Source organism: Lithobates pipiens, unplaced genomic scaffold, assembly GCF_037356315.1.
Source record: "Lithobates pipiens isolate NorthernLeopardFrog02 unplaced genomic scaffold, aLitPip1_a1.2 Scaffold_1, whole genome shotgun sequence".
In the NCBI taxonomy this organism is placed as follows: Eukaryota; Metazoa; Chordata; class Amphibia; order Anura; family Ranidae; genus Lithobates; species Lithobates pipiens.
In genome coordinates, this window is record NW_027507685.1 from 210027024 (window position 1) to 210047626 (window position 20603).

General features: G+C 47.9%; 1 protein-coding gene across 1 annotated transcript in view; it reads left to right on the forward strand.

Annotated features, from left to right (window-relative positions):
- The window catches only part of LOC143982529 (cytochrome P450 2G1-like), a 108493-nt gene that overhangs the window by 74304 nt on the left and 13586 nt on the right, over positions 1-20603 (forward strand). Inside the window, exon 6 of the mRNA XM_077481359.1 lies at positions 5086-5227. Coding sequence (XP_077337485.1) covers positions 5086-5227 — 142 coding nt within the window. The remainder of the gene's footprint in view (positions 1-5085; positions 5228-20603) is intronic.

Sequence of the window (20603 nt, forward strand, 5' to 3'; positions counted from 1 at the left end):
CCTAGACAAAGGTGGAGATAATAGAATCGAGTTTTTGAAAGAAGGATTTTGAGAGCGGGCATGGAGTGTTCCTAAAGAAATATATAGTTGTAGGAAGATAAATCATCTTTAGCAGGTTCAACGTGCCCACTGGGGATAGTGGCAGTGTTTTCCACATTTGGCATCTCCTACCGAGCTGCACTAAAAGGGGGGAGAGGTTATCACCTATATACGCCTGAGGGGAGTTTTTTACAATTACTTCCAAGTATTTAAACTCATTCACCCACTGGAGTGGCGTGTTGGTGATCGCCCGGGGACCAGAATGGTGGAGAGGAAAAAGGACAGACTTATCCCAGTTAATGCGGGCCCCAGAATAATTGCCAAATTGGTCTATAATTTCAAGTGCTGAACTGAGGGAGTTGTCCGTGTCGACCAGATACAGTAGGGTGTCGTCCGCATACAGGGAGATTTTCTCCTGTAGTACTCCAACCCGTATTCCCTCAAACCTCTGGTACTGGCGTATTAAGATTGCTAAAGGTTCAATTGCCAGGGCAAAACCTGGGTCCAAATCCAAAACGTTCTAGGACCTCCCATAGATAGAGCCACTCGACCGAGTGAAATGCCTTCTTGGCGTCCAGCACGGCAACTATACCTTCGTTCCTCTCCTCCGCCAGATCAATGTGGGTGAGTAGTATATGGATATTTATATCTGTGGCCCTGTTGGGCATGAATCCTGACTGATCCGGGTGGACCAACGCCGTCATCACCCCGTTCAATCTATTCGCCAAAATTTTGGCCAGCAGTTTGGCATCCACATCAATGAAAGATTGGGCGGTAGGACTTGCAATGTTCAGGGTCCTTCCCCGGTTTGGGAATGACAACTATCACTGCCTCTGACATAAAGTTCAGGAGGGCCCCGTCCCTCAGCGATGTAAGGAGCATAGAATGAAACTTGGGGCTAATTCCTCAGCGTACATCTTATAAAATTCAGTGGTGAAACCATCCAGATCCAGTGTTTTCCCTGCCTAGAGTGAGGATATGGCCCGCTGGACCTCTTTAAGCGTAATGGAAGAGTCAAGTCAGGCTCTGTATGTATCGATCAAGACAGGGAAGTCAACGTCTGAGAGGTATATCTGGAGCTCTTCCATAGAGTATTCCACCCGTGTGGAATAAAGTTCAGAGTAGTAGGATGTGAAGCCCTCACTGATTGCCCCTGAGGAGGTCTGTCTGACCCAAGCTCCCTCAACCAGCAAGGGCACACTCATGGAGTGTGAGAGCTTACCCCCTCTCTTGCCCTCCTCAAAAATTCTCTGGGACTGCTGAAGCATCTTCTTTTTTGGTGAGTGAAGTGCGGAGTAGCATAACTTCCCTGGTGCTGTCCTGAAGCCTAGTGTAAAGCTCTGGGTCCCCTGTCCAGACATATTGCTGCTCCAGGGAGACAGCCCTATTCTCTGCCCCAAGTAGATCTGCCTTCAGTTGCCTGTGGACTCCACCTATAAGTGTCTGATAGTGAGTGACCCCTGGAGGATGCCTTAAAGGCATCCCAAACCACTGCCGGCGGTGCCGACCCAGGGTTAAGTGTCCAGTAAGTATTCATTTGTAGGCGAAACCCAGAATCCACACCAGGGTCCGAGATCCAAAATCTTGACAGCCTCCACAGCCTATCCACGGGGGATCCCTCTAGGGACAACCTGAGGAGGAGCGGAGCATGATAAGATATTCCCCTTGGGAGAATAGAGATCAGTTGTACCCTGGATAATAAAGGCCTCCCCGCTTACATCAGATCAATATGCGAGAGAGCCCTGTGGGTGGCCGAGTGGCAGGTAAAGGATCTATATGAAGGGTTTCTCCATCTCCATATGTCCGTCAACCCATGGGTTTCTGCCCAAACTGAAAGGTCTGAGGTGGATCCCCCGGCTGAGTTAAGGCGGTCTAGCCCAGGGTTCGGTGTCATGTTAAAATCCCCAATAAGTAGCAGGTTATCTGTACCGTAATTTTCTATGTCGCTGTGTTTCAATAGAATAGTCTTGAAATATAAGAAGTTTAGCATTCTCATACATGAGGTCCTCAACATTCCTATCTTCTCTCAGGATGAGATTACGGTCCCGATAATTCAGAAGTTTAAAGATAAAAGTGCGTGGGGGAGCTCCTTGTGGGCCTCTGGCTGTGGGAATCCCGTGAGCTTGTGCCACCACAAAATGGGATGAGAAGGAGGCATGGGGCAGGAGCGTTTGCAGCAGCTGCTCTGTAAACAGGGTAGTGTCATTCCCCTCAGCTCCCTCAGGCAGCCCAATGGTGCACAGATTGTTACGTCTGTTGCGATTTTCTGCATCTTCAGCATGTGACTCTAAGTGCTTGACTCTGATTTTTAAGGAGTGCAGGTCAGCCGTGTGCTCTCTCTGTACATCCTCAGCCACAGCTCCACCTCTGTCACTCTGCCCTTAAAAGCATCAATGTCTCTCCTGATCAATCCCACTTCAATATATACATGGTCAATCTTTTCTGTCAGGGCTGTTTTACACCCATTTATTGCTTCTAGGAGCGCTGTGTGTTCTGGAGGGACCTGGGGAGCTGTCGCCCCATGACTCACCTCCCCTTCCTGTGCCGACATGGTGGAGGATATGGCTGCGGCTTCTCCCCTGGGCTTTGCACGGTCCCGTTCTTTTTGTGGCTTTGTTGGCACGCTGTTCCCCCCCCCCCGTTTGTAGCCGGGCATGAGTGGGGGCTGCCAGGGGCCACTGATGAGCTGTATCTGCGGAGTATGGGGTCCCAGCACTGCGGGATCGGAGGATAAGAGACCCGGAGGCTAAAAGATGTCCGCTCCCATCGCCATCTTGGACACGCCCCTGGGGGCCCCCTTTTTAGAAGGGCCTACCATTTTCCAAAAGGCACCCACCCGCAGACCCCCACAACCACCAACCATCAAAATAACACCATCAACATGCCATCAACATAGCACCAAACCACCCCCCTCTGTGTTGAGGGCATGTGGCCTGCAGGGCTGCATGCTCGGATAAGGGTCTTTTATGGATTTTGAGGGGGACCCCATGCCATTTGTTTAAAAAAATTGCTACAGGGTTCCCCTCAAAATCCAGAATCCAGAAAGACCTGGTATGGATTTGGGGGACCCCACACCATTTTCTTTCTTGTTTTTTATTTGCAGGCAATTCTTTTTTTTTTTACATTCAGCTGTCAGTAGGGAAACCCACTGACAACTGATGACTCATTGGTTAAGGACGCGGCAGCCTGCGCTCCTTAATAACTGGCTATTCACAGTTTGTTAAGGAGAAAAAAAATGCATCAAATTCGCAACATTTGCATTTTTGGTGGGGGTCCATTGAATTCTATTATACGCAAAATGTAATCTGCTGTAGTATAAAAAGTCCCTGACCCTTTCCAAAAACACAGCAGCTGAAAAATGCATATATATAAACTTGTCCCATAGGAAACCACTTAAGGACTGAGCCTCTTTCTGAGATTTGGTGTTTACAAGTTAACATTTTTTTGCTAGAAAATGAATTAGAACCCCCAAACAGTATATATATTTTTTTGAACGCCCTAGAGAATAAAATGGCGGTCGTCACAATGATTTCTGTCACACCGTATTTGCGCAGCGGTCTTACAAGTGCACTTTTTTTTGGAAAAAATACACTTTTTTGCATTAAAAAATAAAACAGTAGTTAGAGAATTTTTTTTTTTGTGAAAGATAATGTTACACCAAGTACATTGATATCCAACATGTTACGCTTCAAAATTGCACCCGCTCTTGGAATGGCGACAAACTTTTACCCTTAAAAATCTCCATAGGTGACATTTAAAAAATTCTACGGGTTGCATGTTTTGAGTTTCAGAGGAGGTTTAGGGCCAGAATTTTTGCTCTCGCTCTAGCGATCGTGGCAAAATCTCACACGTGTGGTTTGAACACCATTTTCATATGCGGGAGCTACTCACGTATGCGTTCACTTCTGCATGCGAGCTCGGCTCGCATGCAGAATATAATTTTTTTTCTTATTTATTTTACTTTTTGTTTTTTATTTTTACACTGTTCTTTAAAAAAAAAAAAAACATGTGTCACTTTTATTCCTATTACAGGGCATGTAAACTTCCCTTGTAATAGAAAAAAAGCATAACAAGACCTCTTAAATATGAGATCAAAAAGACCTCAGATCTCATATTTACACTAAAATGCAATAAAAAAAAAAAATGTCCCTTTAAGAGCTATGGGCTGAAGTCACGTTTGAGCTAGCTGCTACCATAACAACGACATCCATAGCTCCCAACTGTCCCTGATTTTGAGGGACTGTCCCTGATTTGGAGCAATGTCCCTCTATCCCTCATTACTCCTCATTTGTCCCTCATTTTGGTCTAATCTATACACCATATTTATTTGCATATAACACGTGCCGGAGTATAACACGCATCCCAAGGTTAGGAGGGAATTTTAAGGAAAATTTTTTTTAGGAGGGAAGTTTAAGGAAAAAAACTTACATTTAAATGCCCATCAATGCAGCCTTATCAGTGTCCATCTGCAGCCTTGTCAGTGTCATTTGCAGCCTTATCATGCAGCCTTGTTATGCAGCCTTGTCAGTGTCATTTGCAGCCTTGTCATGCAGCCTTGTCAGTGTCATTTTCAGCTTTGCCATTTAAAAATGGCACAGCCAAGATACAGAGTCGGATGTCCTGTTTTTGGCCGCCTTCGGCCATTCTCGATGGCTTTCGACAGCTTTTGGCCATTCTTGGCGGCTTTCGCCCACTTTTGGCCATTCTCAGTGGCTTTCGGCCTGTCACTCACAGCAAAGGGGGAGGATTTGACATAGTTTTTCTCTGTTTGTCAAGATTTATCTCACTGAACAATAAAAGAGGATTGCTCAGAGCTGGATTAACTCTTTGTGGCAAGACTGGGCTCAAATGATAGGAAATCTTATACTCTACATTATGACATCATTTTTTTTTTTTCGGGTTTACATCCACTTTAAGTTCAGTTAACCCACACCTGATATTTTAGTTTCTTGTAGATGCTATTGAGTTTATTAATTCAGGCCTAAAAGAATTTCAAATTTATGAATGCAGAATATAAACTGAAGTATTTTCTTGGATTTTCTCTAGGAGAGGAATAACCCCAACACTGTGTATACCATTGAAAACTTGGTGACCAGCACTCTGCAGATCTTCTATGCTGGCATGGAGACCACAGGCTCAACACTAACCTATGTACTTCTTATTTTTATGAAAAACCCTGATGTCCTTGGTGTGTATGATATTCTTCCCTTTGTCCTCTTCTATATTGCAGTTTACCAATCCTTGGATGTAGTGGCTGCATACTTTTTTTAGGCTTTTCCCATCTGTTTTTACCTGGTGTTTCAGCCAGTACCCTCCTGTATTAAAGTGCCTCCACTCTGGATGAAGGAGCACAGAGATACCTTAGGACAGCAGCATTGTAAGGCTTGGTTCACACCTAAATCGGCTGCGGATCGCACAGCAACGCTGTCCGTCCCTGTTCTCAGTTTCAGGAACAAATCAGGACAGAATCTTTGTCTAAATTTGGCCCTGAAATGGTGGCAAAGATGCACAGTGCATTCCGCAGCCACCCCCACGGAGACATGTGAATCAGCACCATAGAAATCCGGTCACATTCTCCAGCTATGCAAATTGGATGCAGTGAAATACGCATCCAACTCACAGGAGTGAACCCAGCCTTAATCTAGGAGGATGAGAGTGTTTGATGTACTTGCATATTTAGATATACTACTAGTGATGGCCGAACGGTTCGCCCGGCGGTCGTTTCGCGGCGAATTTCCGACTTTCGCCGTCCGCGGGTTCGAACGCCTTTTTCCGTCGTTCGCCCCGGCGGACTTACGTGTTTAATGTATACAAGAACTTTAACCTTTCGTGACACGTTTATCATGTGTTACAGGACAACCAATTGAGACATGACAGCTCATGGACACTTGGACATTCCCCCTAACCTATAAATACACCCGATCCGGTGGCCATTTTACATTCTTTCTTCTGTCACTGTAGGGAAAGGATCCTGTGTGGAGTAGGGACAGAGAAAACGCTAGCTATTTGGTACACAAAAGTTCTTTTCAGGACTGGTATAGGTGTTAGGTCAGCAGCCTGAGTTTCTTTTGTCAGTTTAGATAAAGGGACAGAGCGCTGTATGCTGCTATTTTAGGGACAGCTCAGCCAGATTAGTCTTTCTTCATCATCATCATCATCATCATCATTAGCTGTTACTATCAGGTCCACAAAAGAGCTGTTCCAGCTAATCGTTCCAGCCTACTCTTTTTTGCCAATTTGTATAGGGACAGGCAGGAAGCAGTGTGTCAGGCAGTGAGGATAATTTTAAAGACTTGCTGTTACTATTAGTTCCACAAAGGTTCTTTTCAGGACTGGTATCAGTGGTACGGTAATAGGCTTGTACACGTATAATATTCTTTCTTCCAAATATAGAAAGAATATTATACTTGACTGCTGCCCTTCTGCTGCAGTCTGCTAATCATTCACAACTCACTTGTTCCACAAAGCTCTTTATCAGGACTGGTAACTTGGTCTGTCTAGGGTGCTACGGTACATAGGCTTGGGTGCGGTACAGTCTGCTGTTCTGTAAGGACCGCTATCGGTCCACAATACATAGGGTTGCCGTGCACTACTGCTGACCGCTGCCCTATACTGCAGCAGTCCTTCATTGGTATAGGGACTGACGTACAGTCTGCTAATCACTAACACACAACCTGCTTGGTCCACAAAAGTTCTTATAAGGACTGGTAACTTGGTATAGGGTGCTACGGTACATAGGCCTGAGTGCGTTACAGTCTGCTGTTCTGTAAGGACCGCTATCGGTCCACAATACATAGGGTTGCCGTGCACTACTGCTGACCGCTGCCCTATACTGCAGCAGTCCTTCAGCGGTATAGGGACTGACGCACAGTCTGCTAAACACTAACACACAACCTGCTTGGTCCACAAAAGTTTTTATAAGGACTGGTAACTTGGTATAGGGTGCTACGGTACATAGGCCTGAGTGCAGTACAGTCTGCTGTTCTGTAAGGACCGCTATCGGTCCACAATACATAGGGTTGCCGTGCACTACTGCTGACCGCTGCCCTATACTGCAGCAGTCCTTCATTGGTATAGGGACTGACGTACAGTCTGCTAATCACTAACACACAACCTGCTTGGTCCACAAAAGTTCTTATAAGGACTGGTAACTTGGTATAGGGTGCTACGGTACATAGGCCTGAGTGCGTTACAGTCTGCTGTTCTGTAAGGACCGCTATCGGTCCACAATACATAGGGTTGCCGTGCACTACTGCTGACCGCTGCCCTATACTGCAGCAGTCCTTCATTGGTATAGGGACTGACGTACAGTCTGCTAATCACTAACACACAACCTGCTTGTTCCACAAAAGTTCTTATAAGGACTGGTAACTTGGTATAGGGTGCTACGGTACATAGGCCTGAGTGCGTTACAGTCTGCTGTTCTGTAAGGACCGCTATCGGTCCACAATACATAGGGTTGCCGTGCACTACTGCTGACCGCTGCCCTATACTGCAGCAGTCCTTCATTGGTATAGGGACTGACGTACAGTCTGCTAATCACTAACACACAACCTGCTTGGTCCACAAAAGTTCTTATAAGGACTGGTAACTTGGTATAGGGTGCTACGGTACATAGGCCTGAGTGCGTTACAGTCTGCTGTTCTGTAAGGACCGCTATCGGTCCACAATACATAGGGTTGCCGTGCACTACTGCTGACCGCTGCCCTATACTGCAGCAGTCCTTCAGCGGTATAGGGACTGACGCACAGTCTGCTAAACACTAACACACAACCTGCTTGGTCCACAAAAGTTTTTATAAGGACTGGTAACTTGGTATAGGGTGCTACGGTACATAGGCCTGAGTGCGTTACAGTCTGCTGTTCTGTAAGGACCGCTATCGGTCCACAATACATAGGGTTGCCGTGCACTACTGCTGACCGCTGCCCTATACTGCAGCAGTCCTTCATTGGTATAGGGACTGACGTACAGTCTGCTAATCACTAACACACAACCTGCTTGTTCCACAAAAGTTCTTATAAGGACTGGTAACTTGGTATAGGGTGCTACGGTACATAGGCCTGAGTGCGTTACAGTCTGCTGTTCTGTAAGGACCGCTATCGGTCCACAATACATAGGGTTGCCGTGCACTACTGCTGACCGCTGCCCTATACTGCAGCAGTCCTTCATTGGTATAGGGACTGACGTACAGTCTGCTAATCACTAACACACAACCTGCTTGTTCCACAAAAGTTCTTATAAGGACTGGTAACTTGGTATAGGGTGCTACGGTACATAGGCTTGAGTGCGGTACAGTCTGCTGTTCTGTAAGGACCGCTATCGGTCCACAATAGATAGGGTTGACGTGCACCACTGCTGACCGCTGCCCTATACTGCAGCAGTCCTTCAGCGGTATAGGGACTGACGTACAGTCTGCTAAACACTAATACACAACCTGCTTGGTCCACAAAAGTTCTTATAAGGACTGGTAACTTGGTATAGGGTGCTACGGTACATAGGCTTGAGTGCGGTACAGTCTGCTGTTCTGTAAGGACCGCTATCGGTCCACAATAGATAGGGTTGACGTGCACCACTGCTGACCGCTGCCCTATACTGCAGCAGTCCTTCAGCGGTATAGGGACTGACGCACAGTCTGCTAAACACTAACACACAACCTGCTTGGTCCACAAAAGTTTTTATAAGGACTGGTAACTTGGTATAGGGTGCTACGGTACATAGGCCTGAGTGCGTTACAGTCTGCTGTTCTGTAAGGACCGCTATCGGTCCACAATACATAGGGTTGCCGTGCACTACTGCTGACCGCTGCCCTATACTGCAGCAGTCCTTCATTGGTATAGGGACTGACGTACAGTCTGCTAATCACTAACACACAACCTGCTTGGTCCACAAAAGTTCTTATAAGGACTGGTAACTTGGTATAGGGTGCTACGGTACATAGGCCTGAGTGCGTTACAGTCTGCTGTTCTGTAAGGACCGCTATCGGTCCACAATACATAGGGTTGCCGTGCACTACTGCTGACCGCTGCCCTATACTGCAGCAGTCCTTCAGCGGTATAGGGACTGACGCACAGTCTGCTAAACACTAACACACAACCTGCTTGGTCCACAAAAGTTCTTATAAGGACTGGTAACTTGGTATAGGGTGCTACGGTACATAGGCTTGAGTGCGGTACAGTCTGCTGTTCTGTAAGGACCGCTATCGGTCCACAATAGATAGGGTTGACGTGCACCACTGCTGACCGCTGCCCTATACTGCAGCAGTCCTTCAGCGGTATAGGGACTGACGTACAGTCTGCTAAACACTAATACACAACCTGCTTGGTCCACAAAAGTTCTTATAAGGACTGGTAACTTGGTATAGGGTGCTACGGTACATAGGCTTGAGTGCGGTACAGTCTGCTGTTCTGTAAGGACCGCTATAGGTCCACAATAGATAGGGTTGACGTGCACCACTGCTGACCGCTCACCTATACTGCAGCAGTCCTTCAGCGGTATAGGGACTAAGAGTTTTGTCACAGGGTCATTTAAAAAATGACATGCAGAGGAAGAGGCAGGCCCTTCCGCAGGGGTGGTAGGGGTAGGGCAGGAGCAACAGGCTTGAGCCAAAGTGGGAAGTTGCAGAAGGTGCGTTCAATTACTTTAAAGGATGCACCAGACTTGGTTGAGTGGCTCGCTCAGCCTTACTCTTCTGCACCCTCCTCATCCTCTCGATCTGCACCCTCTTCTTCACTCTCTGCTATGTGCACCCCCAAAGACACTACCACCAACAACACGACCACCACCACCACCACCACATACCTTCCGCTTGAGTCACTGGAATTATTTTCCGATCCATATCAAGAGGACATTTCTGATGCGCAGCCACTCTTGGTATTGGATCAGGAAGAGGAGGTAGCAACAAGCGCTACTCAGCAGTCTGACGCCAGTACCCAGATCAGCCCAAGGAGGAGGTTGGTCCCCGGTGTTGCTGCCTACTCTACTTATAGCGGTGGGGAAGGTGACGTTGATGATGACGTGTCTAGTGATGTCACGTGGGTGCCCACAAGAGAGGAAGAGGAGGGGAGTTCAGAGGGAGATATGGACCAGCAGATAGGGAGGAGAAGCAGCAATGACTTACATTGCACAGCAGGGACAAAGCAGACTGCAAATGTATCAGGAGCGAGTCATCGACCATGTACGGTCACATCTGGCGCTCCCAGGACACCGGCACATGGCTCCGCAGTGTGGGCTTTTTTTAACGTGTCCGCTGCTGACAATAGCGTTGCCATCTGCAATCTTTGCAGTCAACGCGTTAGTCGCGGTAAGCCCAATACTCACCTAGGGACGACCGCCTTAAGAAGGCACATGAGCAGCCATCACCGAGCCCAGTGGGAGCAACGGAACACACAAAGCCACACTGCAGGCTCTCACCGTCCAGCCTCGTCTTCTACTTCTCCTTCTCCTCTCTCCTCACAATTGTCCTCCACTCCACCTTCCATCACGCCAAGCTCACATTTTTCTGCAAAAAGGCAGGCTTCCGTGGGCCTAATGTTTGAGCGTAAAAAAATGATGACGCCGGATAACCCTCTTGCCCAACGGTTGGCGGCTGGCTTGTCAGAACTCATAGCCCGCCAACTACTGCCATATAAACTGGTGGACTCGGAGGCCTTTCGCAAATTTGTGGCCATTGGAACACCACAATGGAAGGTCCCAGGAAGGAAGTATTTCTCAGAGAAGGGCATCCCAGAGCTATATGGCCATGTTCAGCGGCAAGTGAATGTATCTCTGGCACACAGTGTCGGTGCCAAGATACATCTGACCACAGACACGTGGTCTAGCAAACACGGGCAGGGAAGGTATATCAGTTTTACTGCCCACTGGGTGAACCTTCTGACGGCCGTCAAGCATGTAACCCGTGGCACCCGTGTAGATTTGGTTTTACCGCCACGGATTGCATGCAGGCCTGACTCTTCTTCTCCTCCTCCTACTCCATCCTCCTCCCTCTCCTCCTCAGCTGCCTCCTCCTTTTCCGCTGCTAGCGTCTCTTCCACTGCACCGCCCAAGCTCCCCAGAACCTATTCCACATGCCAGGTGAGACGTTGCCATGCCGTGCTGCGTCTGTTGTGCCTGGAAGCAAAGAGCCACACTGGCCCGGCACTCCTTTCAGCTTTGCGTTCACAGGCAGATGAGTGGCTAACACCGCTCAATTTGACAGTTGGTAAAGTGGTGTGTGACAACGGTGCCAATCTGCTTAGCGCATTGAAACAGGGCAAAATCACGCACGTGCCGTGCATGGCACACGTCTTAAACTTGGTCGTGCAGCGATTCCTTGTCAAATACCCTGGGGTCCAGGACATCTTGCGGCAGGCAAGGAAAATCTCGGCCCATTTCAGAAGATCTTACACGGCCATGGCTCGCCTTGCTGACATTCAGCGGCGACACCATCTGCCGGTCAGACGTCTTATTTGCGATTGCCCGACGCGATGGAACTCAACCTTCTATATGCTTGATAGGCTGCTCCAGCAGAAACGTGCAGTTAACGTCTACCTGTATGAACTCTGCGAAAGAAACGGTTCTGGGGAGCTGGGTTTTTTTTCACCGCGCCAGTGGCTGCTCATGCGCGACACATGCAGACTTCTGCGGCCATTTGAGGAGATCACCAAACTGGTCAGTCGCAGCCATGGCGCCATCAGTGACATGGTACCTTATGCCTTCTTTCTGGAGCGTGCATTGCGTCGTGTCATTGATCAGGCTGTGGAGGAGCAGGAGCGGGAAGATGAGGAAGTCGCAATGCTGGATGAATTCCCAGGGGGGGCTACTCTATCTGAGACAAGTCAACAACAGGAGTCTGATGAGGAGTCAGAGGAGGATGGTGCCGGGGCGGATGAGCAGGAGCAAGAAGAGCATGCTTTAAACCTTTCTGGGATCCCTGTTGTGCGAGGATGGGGAGAGGAGAATGAAGAGGACGACATTATCCTGGATGATGAGCAGGAGCCAGGCCACCACACCGCTTCCACTTTAGTGCAAATGGGGGCCTTCATGCTCCAGTGTTTTAATAGGGACCCCCGTATAAAAAGCATGAGGGTCAAGGACCAGTACTGGGTGGCAACGTACTTAGACCCCCGGTACAAACACAAAATGGCGGAAATGTTACCGCCGTCGCAGAGGGCTGTCAGAATGCAGCACTTCCAGGCCTTGCTTCGAGAAATGCTGCATTCTGCTTTTGCGTGCGCTGGCAGAGGAGCAATTCCCACTCCCAGAGAAGGATTTGCGGGTACCAATCCAACAGCGCCTGCAAGAAGAGGCCGGTTTGAAGATGTGTTGGTGACTTCGGATATGAGGTCATTCTTTCAGCCGACCCATCGACAGGTGTCATCCGGATCCAGCATCAGGGAACGCCTAGACCGTCAGGTGTCCGACTACATTGGGTTAACGGCCGATGTGGACGCTCTGAGGAGTGATGAACCCCTAGACTACTGGGTGGGCAGGCTTGACCTCTGGCCAGAGCTTGCCCAATTTGCAATCGAACTGTTGGCTTGCCCCTCATCCAGTGTCCTGTCCGAAAGGACGTTCAGCGCAGCAGGGGGGATTGTGACCGATAAGCGTACTCGCCTAGCTCACCACAGTGTTAACTACCTCACATTTCTAAAAATGAATGAGGCATGGATCTCGGAGGAATTCAACACATGTGATCAGTAGACCATGTATATGTCTATAAACAATTTTTGGAATCAAGCACACAGACCTTCTTAATTCATTTGGCTCACTTCCCTGACCCAAAAAAGCACACCGTACTATATGCCCCTACCCTCCTCTTTGAAGAGGTTGAGCGGTGTCATATTTCTACTGGGGCTGCTTATTATGAGGGGTTCCCACCATCCCTGTGCTGTGCTGACTTCCTCCTGGGTGTTCTTATTATGAGGGGCTCCCACCATCCCTGTGCTGTGCTGACTTCCTCCTGGGGGTTCTTATTATGAGGGGATCACACCATCCCTGTGCTGTGCTGACTTCCTCCTGGGGCTGCTTACGGTGCTGCTGTCAGCGCTGTATGTCACGGAGCTGCTGTCAGCGCTGTATGTCACGGAGCTGCTGTCAGCGCTGTATGTCACGGAGCTGCTGTCAGCGCTGTATGTCACGGAGCTGCTGTCAGCGCTGTATGTCACGGAGCTGCTGTCAGCGCTGTATGTCACGGAGCTGCTGTCAGCGCTGTATGTCACGGAGCTGCTGTCAGCGCTGTATGTCACGGAGCTGCTGTCAGCGCTGTATGTCACGGAGCTGCTGTCAGCGCTGTATGTCACGGTGCTGCTGTCAGCGCTGTATGTCACGGAGCTGCTGTCAGCGCTGTATGTCACGGAGCTGCTGTCAGTGCTGTATGTCACGGAGCTGCTGTCAGCGCTGTATGTCACGGAGCTGCTGTCAGCGCTGTATGTCACGGAGCTGCTGTCAGCGCTGTATGTCACGGTGCTGCTGTCAGCGCTGTATGTCACGGAGCTGCTGTCAGCGCTGTATGTCACGGAGCTGCTGTCAGCGCTGTATGTCACGGAGCTGCTGTCAGCGCTGTATGTCACGGAGCTGCTGTCAGCGCTGTATGTCACGGAGCTGCTGTCAGCGCTGTATGTCACGGTGCTGATGTCAGTGCTCTGTATTACGGTGCTGCTGTCAGTGCTCTGTATCTCCTGCACCCTCTTGTTTGCCTACCCTGGTCCCTGACCTTCCCTCTCCTCCATTGCCTTCATTAGCTCCATAGTCCTGAATTGTCAGAACAATTTCCCAAATAAAAAAAAAATGCTTGTAGTTATCGATCCCAAATTCACCTCATACATGTATTATGCTATTGTCCAGGTGGTGGGACTACGTGCTACCCCCTAATAATTACCCCGTGGCCGCAAATTCGACCTAAAGGTTTGCGAAATTCGCCTCCCATTGAAGTCAATGGAGCCCGCGGCGAACGGTCGTTTTCGCGAACGTTTGTGTCCGTTCGCGTTTCGCGTTCGCGAAACGTCCCGTCGGAAGTTCGTCCATCACTATATACTACATATAGTAGTACTATAACAAATTAAAGCCAAGCTTCAGCTCATACCTTTTAAGCTGTTAAACCAACATTTTCGGTGCCTATTGAGACAACAGACTTACTGCCCCCAAAAAAGGAAAGGAGCCTCCAAATAAATGAAAATGAATGCAGCCACCACATCTAAGAATTGTGAAGTTGCAATATAATCTTTGCTTTTGAGTTTAACCTCTTCCTGCCCGCAATATAGTCGAAAAAGACAGCTACAGCGTGGGCCTAAATTGCCGGGGGGTATCCATGTACGTCATCCCCTGCATGAGCTGCCTACGGGATGAAAGATGAAAGGAATCCCCAGCCATTTGTTTAGAAACAGACGTAAAGTGGCTGAAGCTATCATTTGATTTCAGTGTAATGGCATTTTTTCTTTGTAAATGTCAAATTTTCTGTAGTAGATTGTATACATTATACAGATGTAGCACTTCACATGCAAGTGTAGAGTTAACCCTCAAAGAGGCCGCTTGAAATAACCCAGGTCTCCTGTCAGCCCAGGTACCAGTTCCAGAGCACACCAACAATTTTCAAGCTGAGTCTAGGGGTTTCTTTTTGAAGAATAATTGCTATACTTGAACACAGGTGGATAGAGGCATGAGAATGCAGGATAGTCCAAAAACAAACAGGCACAGGACAGTCTCAAGCAAAATACTTCAGTGGCAGTATTGCTGGAGGTAAAAAGAGGACAGCCAGCTAGTCTGAGACTCTGTAAGAGCAGTCACAGTCCTTGTTAGAAATGCTGGTATCTAACCCCCAAAGCACAAGTACCCCTGGAGCTCTAGCAAGGTTGAGAAATGGTGCCCAACCAGCTTCCCTGCGGCACTCTTCGGTGAAAGGATTTTCCATTTCCACCTGAAATTCCATAGATGTCTTGCAGATGAGCTAAGGTCTAGGTTCCTGCAGGCCCTCAGCCAAGCACATGCTAAAGCCTGACAGAAACAACTGTTTAGTAGCACAAGCTGCCTCCCAGGGGCAGATGCCCCAGGAGAGTGAGAGCTCTATACAGACCTTGCAAAGCATTTATCTTCTTCCCTGCCACACCTTTTAGGACAGTATTGGCTGAGGTCAGAAAATATTCATAACCCAGTAGCTAACCCTCCTACTTTATTTCTGGTAGCTTCTTCCAGATGGAGGCAGAAGCAATCAACCAACAGGCTTAGAGGGAGGCCTAACCAGGCCAGGGAAATACAGCAGAGTACAGCAGAGCCAAAACCTAAATGTATTCAGTCTAATCCAATATGCTAAGTTAAGGGCATACCCCAGACATGCTATTTAATGGAACTTTGTAATTCATTATTATAAAGTTATGCAGCGGTACCGTCTTGAGGGCTGTAGAGTGTTGTAGTCTGTCTGTCACCCTGGCCAGCCAGGCACACAATTTCAGTCACTCTCAGGCATTAAATAGTTATAGCACTTTGTTTTGTATTTTTATTGAGTGAATTAAACTTTGATAGGAATAGGGTAATTATGAAATGCCCACTTGATTGCAGAAATTGTTAGGGACTGTGAAACTATATACACCTCCAGTATATACATTTCCGCCCTTCTCTCTAGCACAACACTTTCTTGCAGACTATCTCTCCTTTACACCTCCAGCACATCACTTGCTTACACATCCAGGACCAGCTAGCACTGATTTGCAGGCCTGACACTGGCTCAGCCAGGCCTAAAATAGATGCCCTTCCCCCCTTCCTGGCCGACTGGGTAACGTGCTCGGACAAGGGTCTTATGTGGACCTGGGGGGGACCCCCACGCTGATTTTTTTGGGCATTGGGGTTCCCCTTTAAGTCCATACCAGGTGGCGGGGCCAGCGACGTCTCCTTCGCGGGCCCCGCCTACCTGGAGACGTGCTCAAAATGAGCGGACTTTTCTCCGCGTGTGTGGGCGAGTCCGTTCATTTCAAAAGTACGGCGGATAGTCCGGCGGACTTAGTACGCCATATAAGTCCGCTGAAAAAGTGCCGTGTGTGGGCAAGTAGCCCGTTTGGAAAGTCCGGCGGACAGTCCGGCGGGAAGTTCGCCGGACTAAGTCCGCCGGATAGTCGGCTACGTGTGTACGTGGGATAAGTCCGCCAGACTTTTGGGAACAAAAAGTCCGCCGGAGCCCACACACGGGCGGATTGTCCGCCGGACTCTGGTCCGCCGGACCAAGTCCGCTGGATAGTCTGATCATGCGGTATTACTGTGACTCTGAGTAATAATGTAGTGTGAGTATAGTGTAGTGTTAGTGTAGTGTCAGTGTAGAGTGAATATAGTGTGTCAGTGTGGTGTGAGTATAGTGTAGTGTGAGTATGGTGTAGTATGAGTGTAGTGTAGTGTAGTGTGAGTGTAGTGCAGTGTTTAACACTGCACATTTAGTGGTTGCTGCGTCTTTTTTTATGTCCCCTGCCTGCCCCCTTTTTTTAAATTGTCAGCCACAGTTTTTCTAACTGCGATGCTGGTATTGCTCTTTTTTAATTTTTTTGAAAATTTATGTTTTATAGTCTTTCAATTTCTATCAGTGGCAGTCCTCAATTTAACAACTACTGGGCACATATACCCCCTTCCTGAACAGACCAATTTTCAGCTTTTGGTGCTCTCACTCTTTGAGCCCCGGTTCACACTATTGCGATGTGCCACCAGTTGCGATTCCAGTGCCGGTTCGTATCTCCTTCGCAGACAGTTCACACTGCCCTCTGCAAACCGCTGTGGGGATCAATACAAAGTTAATGACACACCCAGATGGAATTGCAGAATGCAGTGTGAACACCCATGTGATCTGATTCCAGTGAGGGGGGAAAAAAGGTTCCTGCACCTTATTCATGTGAATCCAATGTGAGTTCAGCCATACAATTGTATGGCTGAATTCGCATTTCACAGACATTGCATGTGCACATGCAATGTCTGTTTTCACAATAGTGTGAACCCAGGCTGAATGACAACCTACAGTCTACAAGCTATGGTACCAATCATTGAAAATTGACCACACATGATCCCACCTGATGTACTGACAGCCTATCTAATTTCTTGAGGCTCTAACATGCCAGGACAGGACAAATACCCACAATGACCCCTTTTTGACATTCCAAAGTATTTAGTAAGAGGCATGGTGGGTTATTTGAAGTTGTAATATTTTCCCACAATTCTTTGTAAATTAAGATTAAATTTTTTCCCCACACATTTTTTCATATTAAGTTATATCTCACACACGACATAGTCATACTTGCAACTACACCCCAAAAAACACATTTTGCTACTCCTCCTGAGTATAGCGATACTCCATGTGTGAGACTTTTACACAACCTGGCCACATACAGAGGCCCAACATCCAAGTTGCACCGTCAGGTGTTCTAGGGACATAAATTACACATCTAATTTCCTGACTAAATATCACACTTTTGAAGGCCCTGGAGCACAAGGACAGTGGAAACACCCACAGAATGACCCCATTTTGAGAAGCAAACACCCCTTTGTATATTCTATGAGGCATAATGAGTCTTTTGAACATGTAATTTTTTCCCACAATTTTTTGGAAAATGTGGAAAGAAAATTGAAACATTTTTTTTTTTTTTACTCAAATGTATAAGATATTTCTAACACATTTCTTATGAGGCATAATGAGTCATTTAAACACATATATTTTTCTCCACAAGTTTTCTGAATATGTGGAAAGAAAATTAAAACATATTTTATACCAAAAAATTGTCCATTTATAAGATCTTTCTAACACATAGCATGTAAATACCAAAAAATACACCCCAAAATACATTCTGCTACCCCTCCCGAGTATGGCGATACCACATGTGTGAGACTTTTTCACAATCTGGTCACATACAGAGGCCCAACATTCAAGGAGCACTGTCAGGTGTTCTAGGGACATAAATTACACATTTAATTTCCTGACAACCTATCACAGTTTTGAAGGCCCTTCATATTTATAACACAGCATGTACATGCCAAGAATTATACCCCAAAATACATTCTGTGAGCAAAGTGTAAAAAAAAGATTTTCTCTGGTTTTAGTCGTGCAGTTGTGCACAAAGGAGAGTATTTGACTGGGATGTGGTCAGTGACAGTGAAATAAACTGTCCAGCAGGCAGGGATACTGTCCATAGTCAGTATAGGCAGCAGGCAGCGGGCAGAAATATTGTCAGCACTGCCAAAGCATTGTTCCCGGCAGCAGGCAGAGGTGTAATCAGAAACAGCCAAAGGAATTGTCCAGGCAGAGACATGGTCAGCACAGCCAAAATATTGTTCCTGGTAGTAGGCAGGAACATGGCCTATAGTACAGGTAGCAGGCAGAGGTGTGAGGCAGAGGGTCAGTTCAGAGCAAGCAGAGGTATGTACAGTTTAGACGGCAGGCACTACCATGTTCATATACTAGGATAGGGTCAGTTCAGGAGCAGGCAGTAGCATAAGGGATGTGAAGGCAAATGGCAGGAATTCAAAGTTACGTTTACCATACTTCACTAATAATGCAGAGACGAACTAATCTGACCCTAAGGGACACTATTTGGGGACCAGTGACACCAGTACAGTGATCTGTGTAAAAACAATTCACGATCACTATATAAATGACACTGGCAGGTAACGGGGTTAACATCAGGGGTGATCAAAGGGTTAAATGTGTTCCCTGTTTTTGCTTACTTACTGTTGGGGTGGGGGGGGGGGGGTACTGACAGGAAGAACACTTAAATCGCTGTTCCTGATTACTAGGAATAAACTATCTCCATGTTCTCCCCTGTCAGAATGGGGATCTGCCTTGTTTACATAGGCAGATCCCCGTTCTGCCTCTCTGTGAAGCGATCGTGGGTGGCTGGCAGACATCGGGTCCGGCAGACACGTACATAGGCTCCTCCTCCACGTGGCATATAACAACGTACAGGTTTCGCACAATAAAGCCACGCTGCTGCAGTATATATGCGGTGGGAAGTCCTTAAATGGTTAAAAGATGTTTTTCTGTCCCCAGAAACCTTGGGAGTAGTACGTGGTAGGAGGCAGTTCCACATAGTGTAATCCTCAGTGACCCTGAGGACGCTGCTTCTCCTGCCCCCGCAAACTTGCAGTGCATGTGCTCCCTTATTCTTCAAAGCCTGCGAAAGGACCTAAGAATTCATGGCATCAAGGAGAAGGATCATTAAAGGGGAAAGTCTTGGAACTCTCACAGAGGGAGCACATGATGAAATATCTTGAGGACACCTTAACCTGTTGCCGCCCTTCCACCGTCATATGACGGCGGGGTGGTGCGGCTCTCGTTCTGGTTGGGCATGGCTGTTCACCATGTGATCGGCCGCAATTATATCATGACCGATCACAAATGGTGCGCCCTTCCTAAGACCGCGCATGGATTGGGAGCACGCAGTGCGGTCATGTTGGTGGCGACGCGTTCCCAGTAACACTGCTCGTCATCAACAAGGGTATACAGCCAATGGCTGGCGGCTGTTTACCACATGATCGGCTGTGATCCATTCATAGCCGATCACTAAATGTGATACCTGTTACCGGCTCTTCGCTCTTCACACACCATTTCCAGTGTGAGGAGAGAAAAGCCAGGCGCAGTGTCTGCACCAACACCACTCAGTAAAGAGAACCTGTCACCCCCCCCCATTGCAGCTGTCACCCAACAAACACCACATAAGTGCCCATCAGTGCTTATAAACGTGCACCTGTCACCCATCAGTGCCCATAAAGTGCACCTGTCATCGTCAGAGACTGCCATCAGCACTGCACCTGTCACCCATCAGTGACCATCTCAAGTGACCATCATCAGTGACCATCAGTGGTCACCATCAGAGACTGCCATCAGTGACATCACTCGTCACCTGTCACCCATCAATGACCGTCATCTTTCAACCATCAGTGACCGTCACTCGTCACCTGTCGCCCATCAGTGACCGTCACCTGTCACCCATCACCTGTCACCTGTCAACTATCAGTGAATGTCACCTGCCACCAATCTAGCGCCCGCCACACAGCCCATCAGTGACTGTTACTTGCCACCCATCACACAGCCCAACAGAAAAATATCCAAAAGAGTATATACCAGTGAGGAGGCATTCCAGATCCTCTCCATGACTGATGAGAGTAGCAGGAGTTCTCATCAGATTCAAATGCCCATTTCGATTCTGAACCAAATTCAGCATTTGAACTGATCGATAGTAATGGATTGGCAAATGAATCAGAGGAAGAATGGATCCCTCCTAAAAGGGCATGGTGCTCTGGAAACCAGGCAGCCACCAGCAATATACCCCAGGATCAAATTACCAGGCCCAGTACCAGAGCTGCCAACAGCGATAGACCCCCAAGAACAAAGGCCCAGTACCAAAGCTGCCACCAGCGATAGACCCCAAAACCAAAAGCCCACTACCAGAGCTGCCTCCAGCAATAGGCCCACTACCAGTGCTGCCGCCAGTGAAAGACCACAAGAAATACCAGCGCTGCTGGAGCATCATGCCCAAATGCCAGCACAGGAACTTCAAATCCCCCAACTACCAACACTGGAGTGGCACATCCCCCAAGAGCCAGGGCCACTACACATCTTCCAGCTG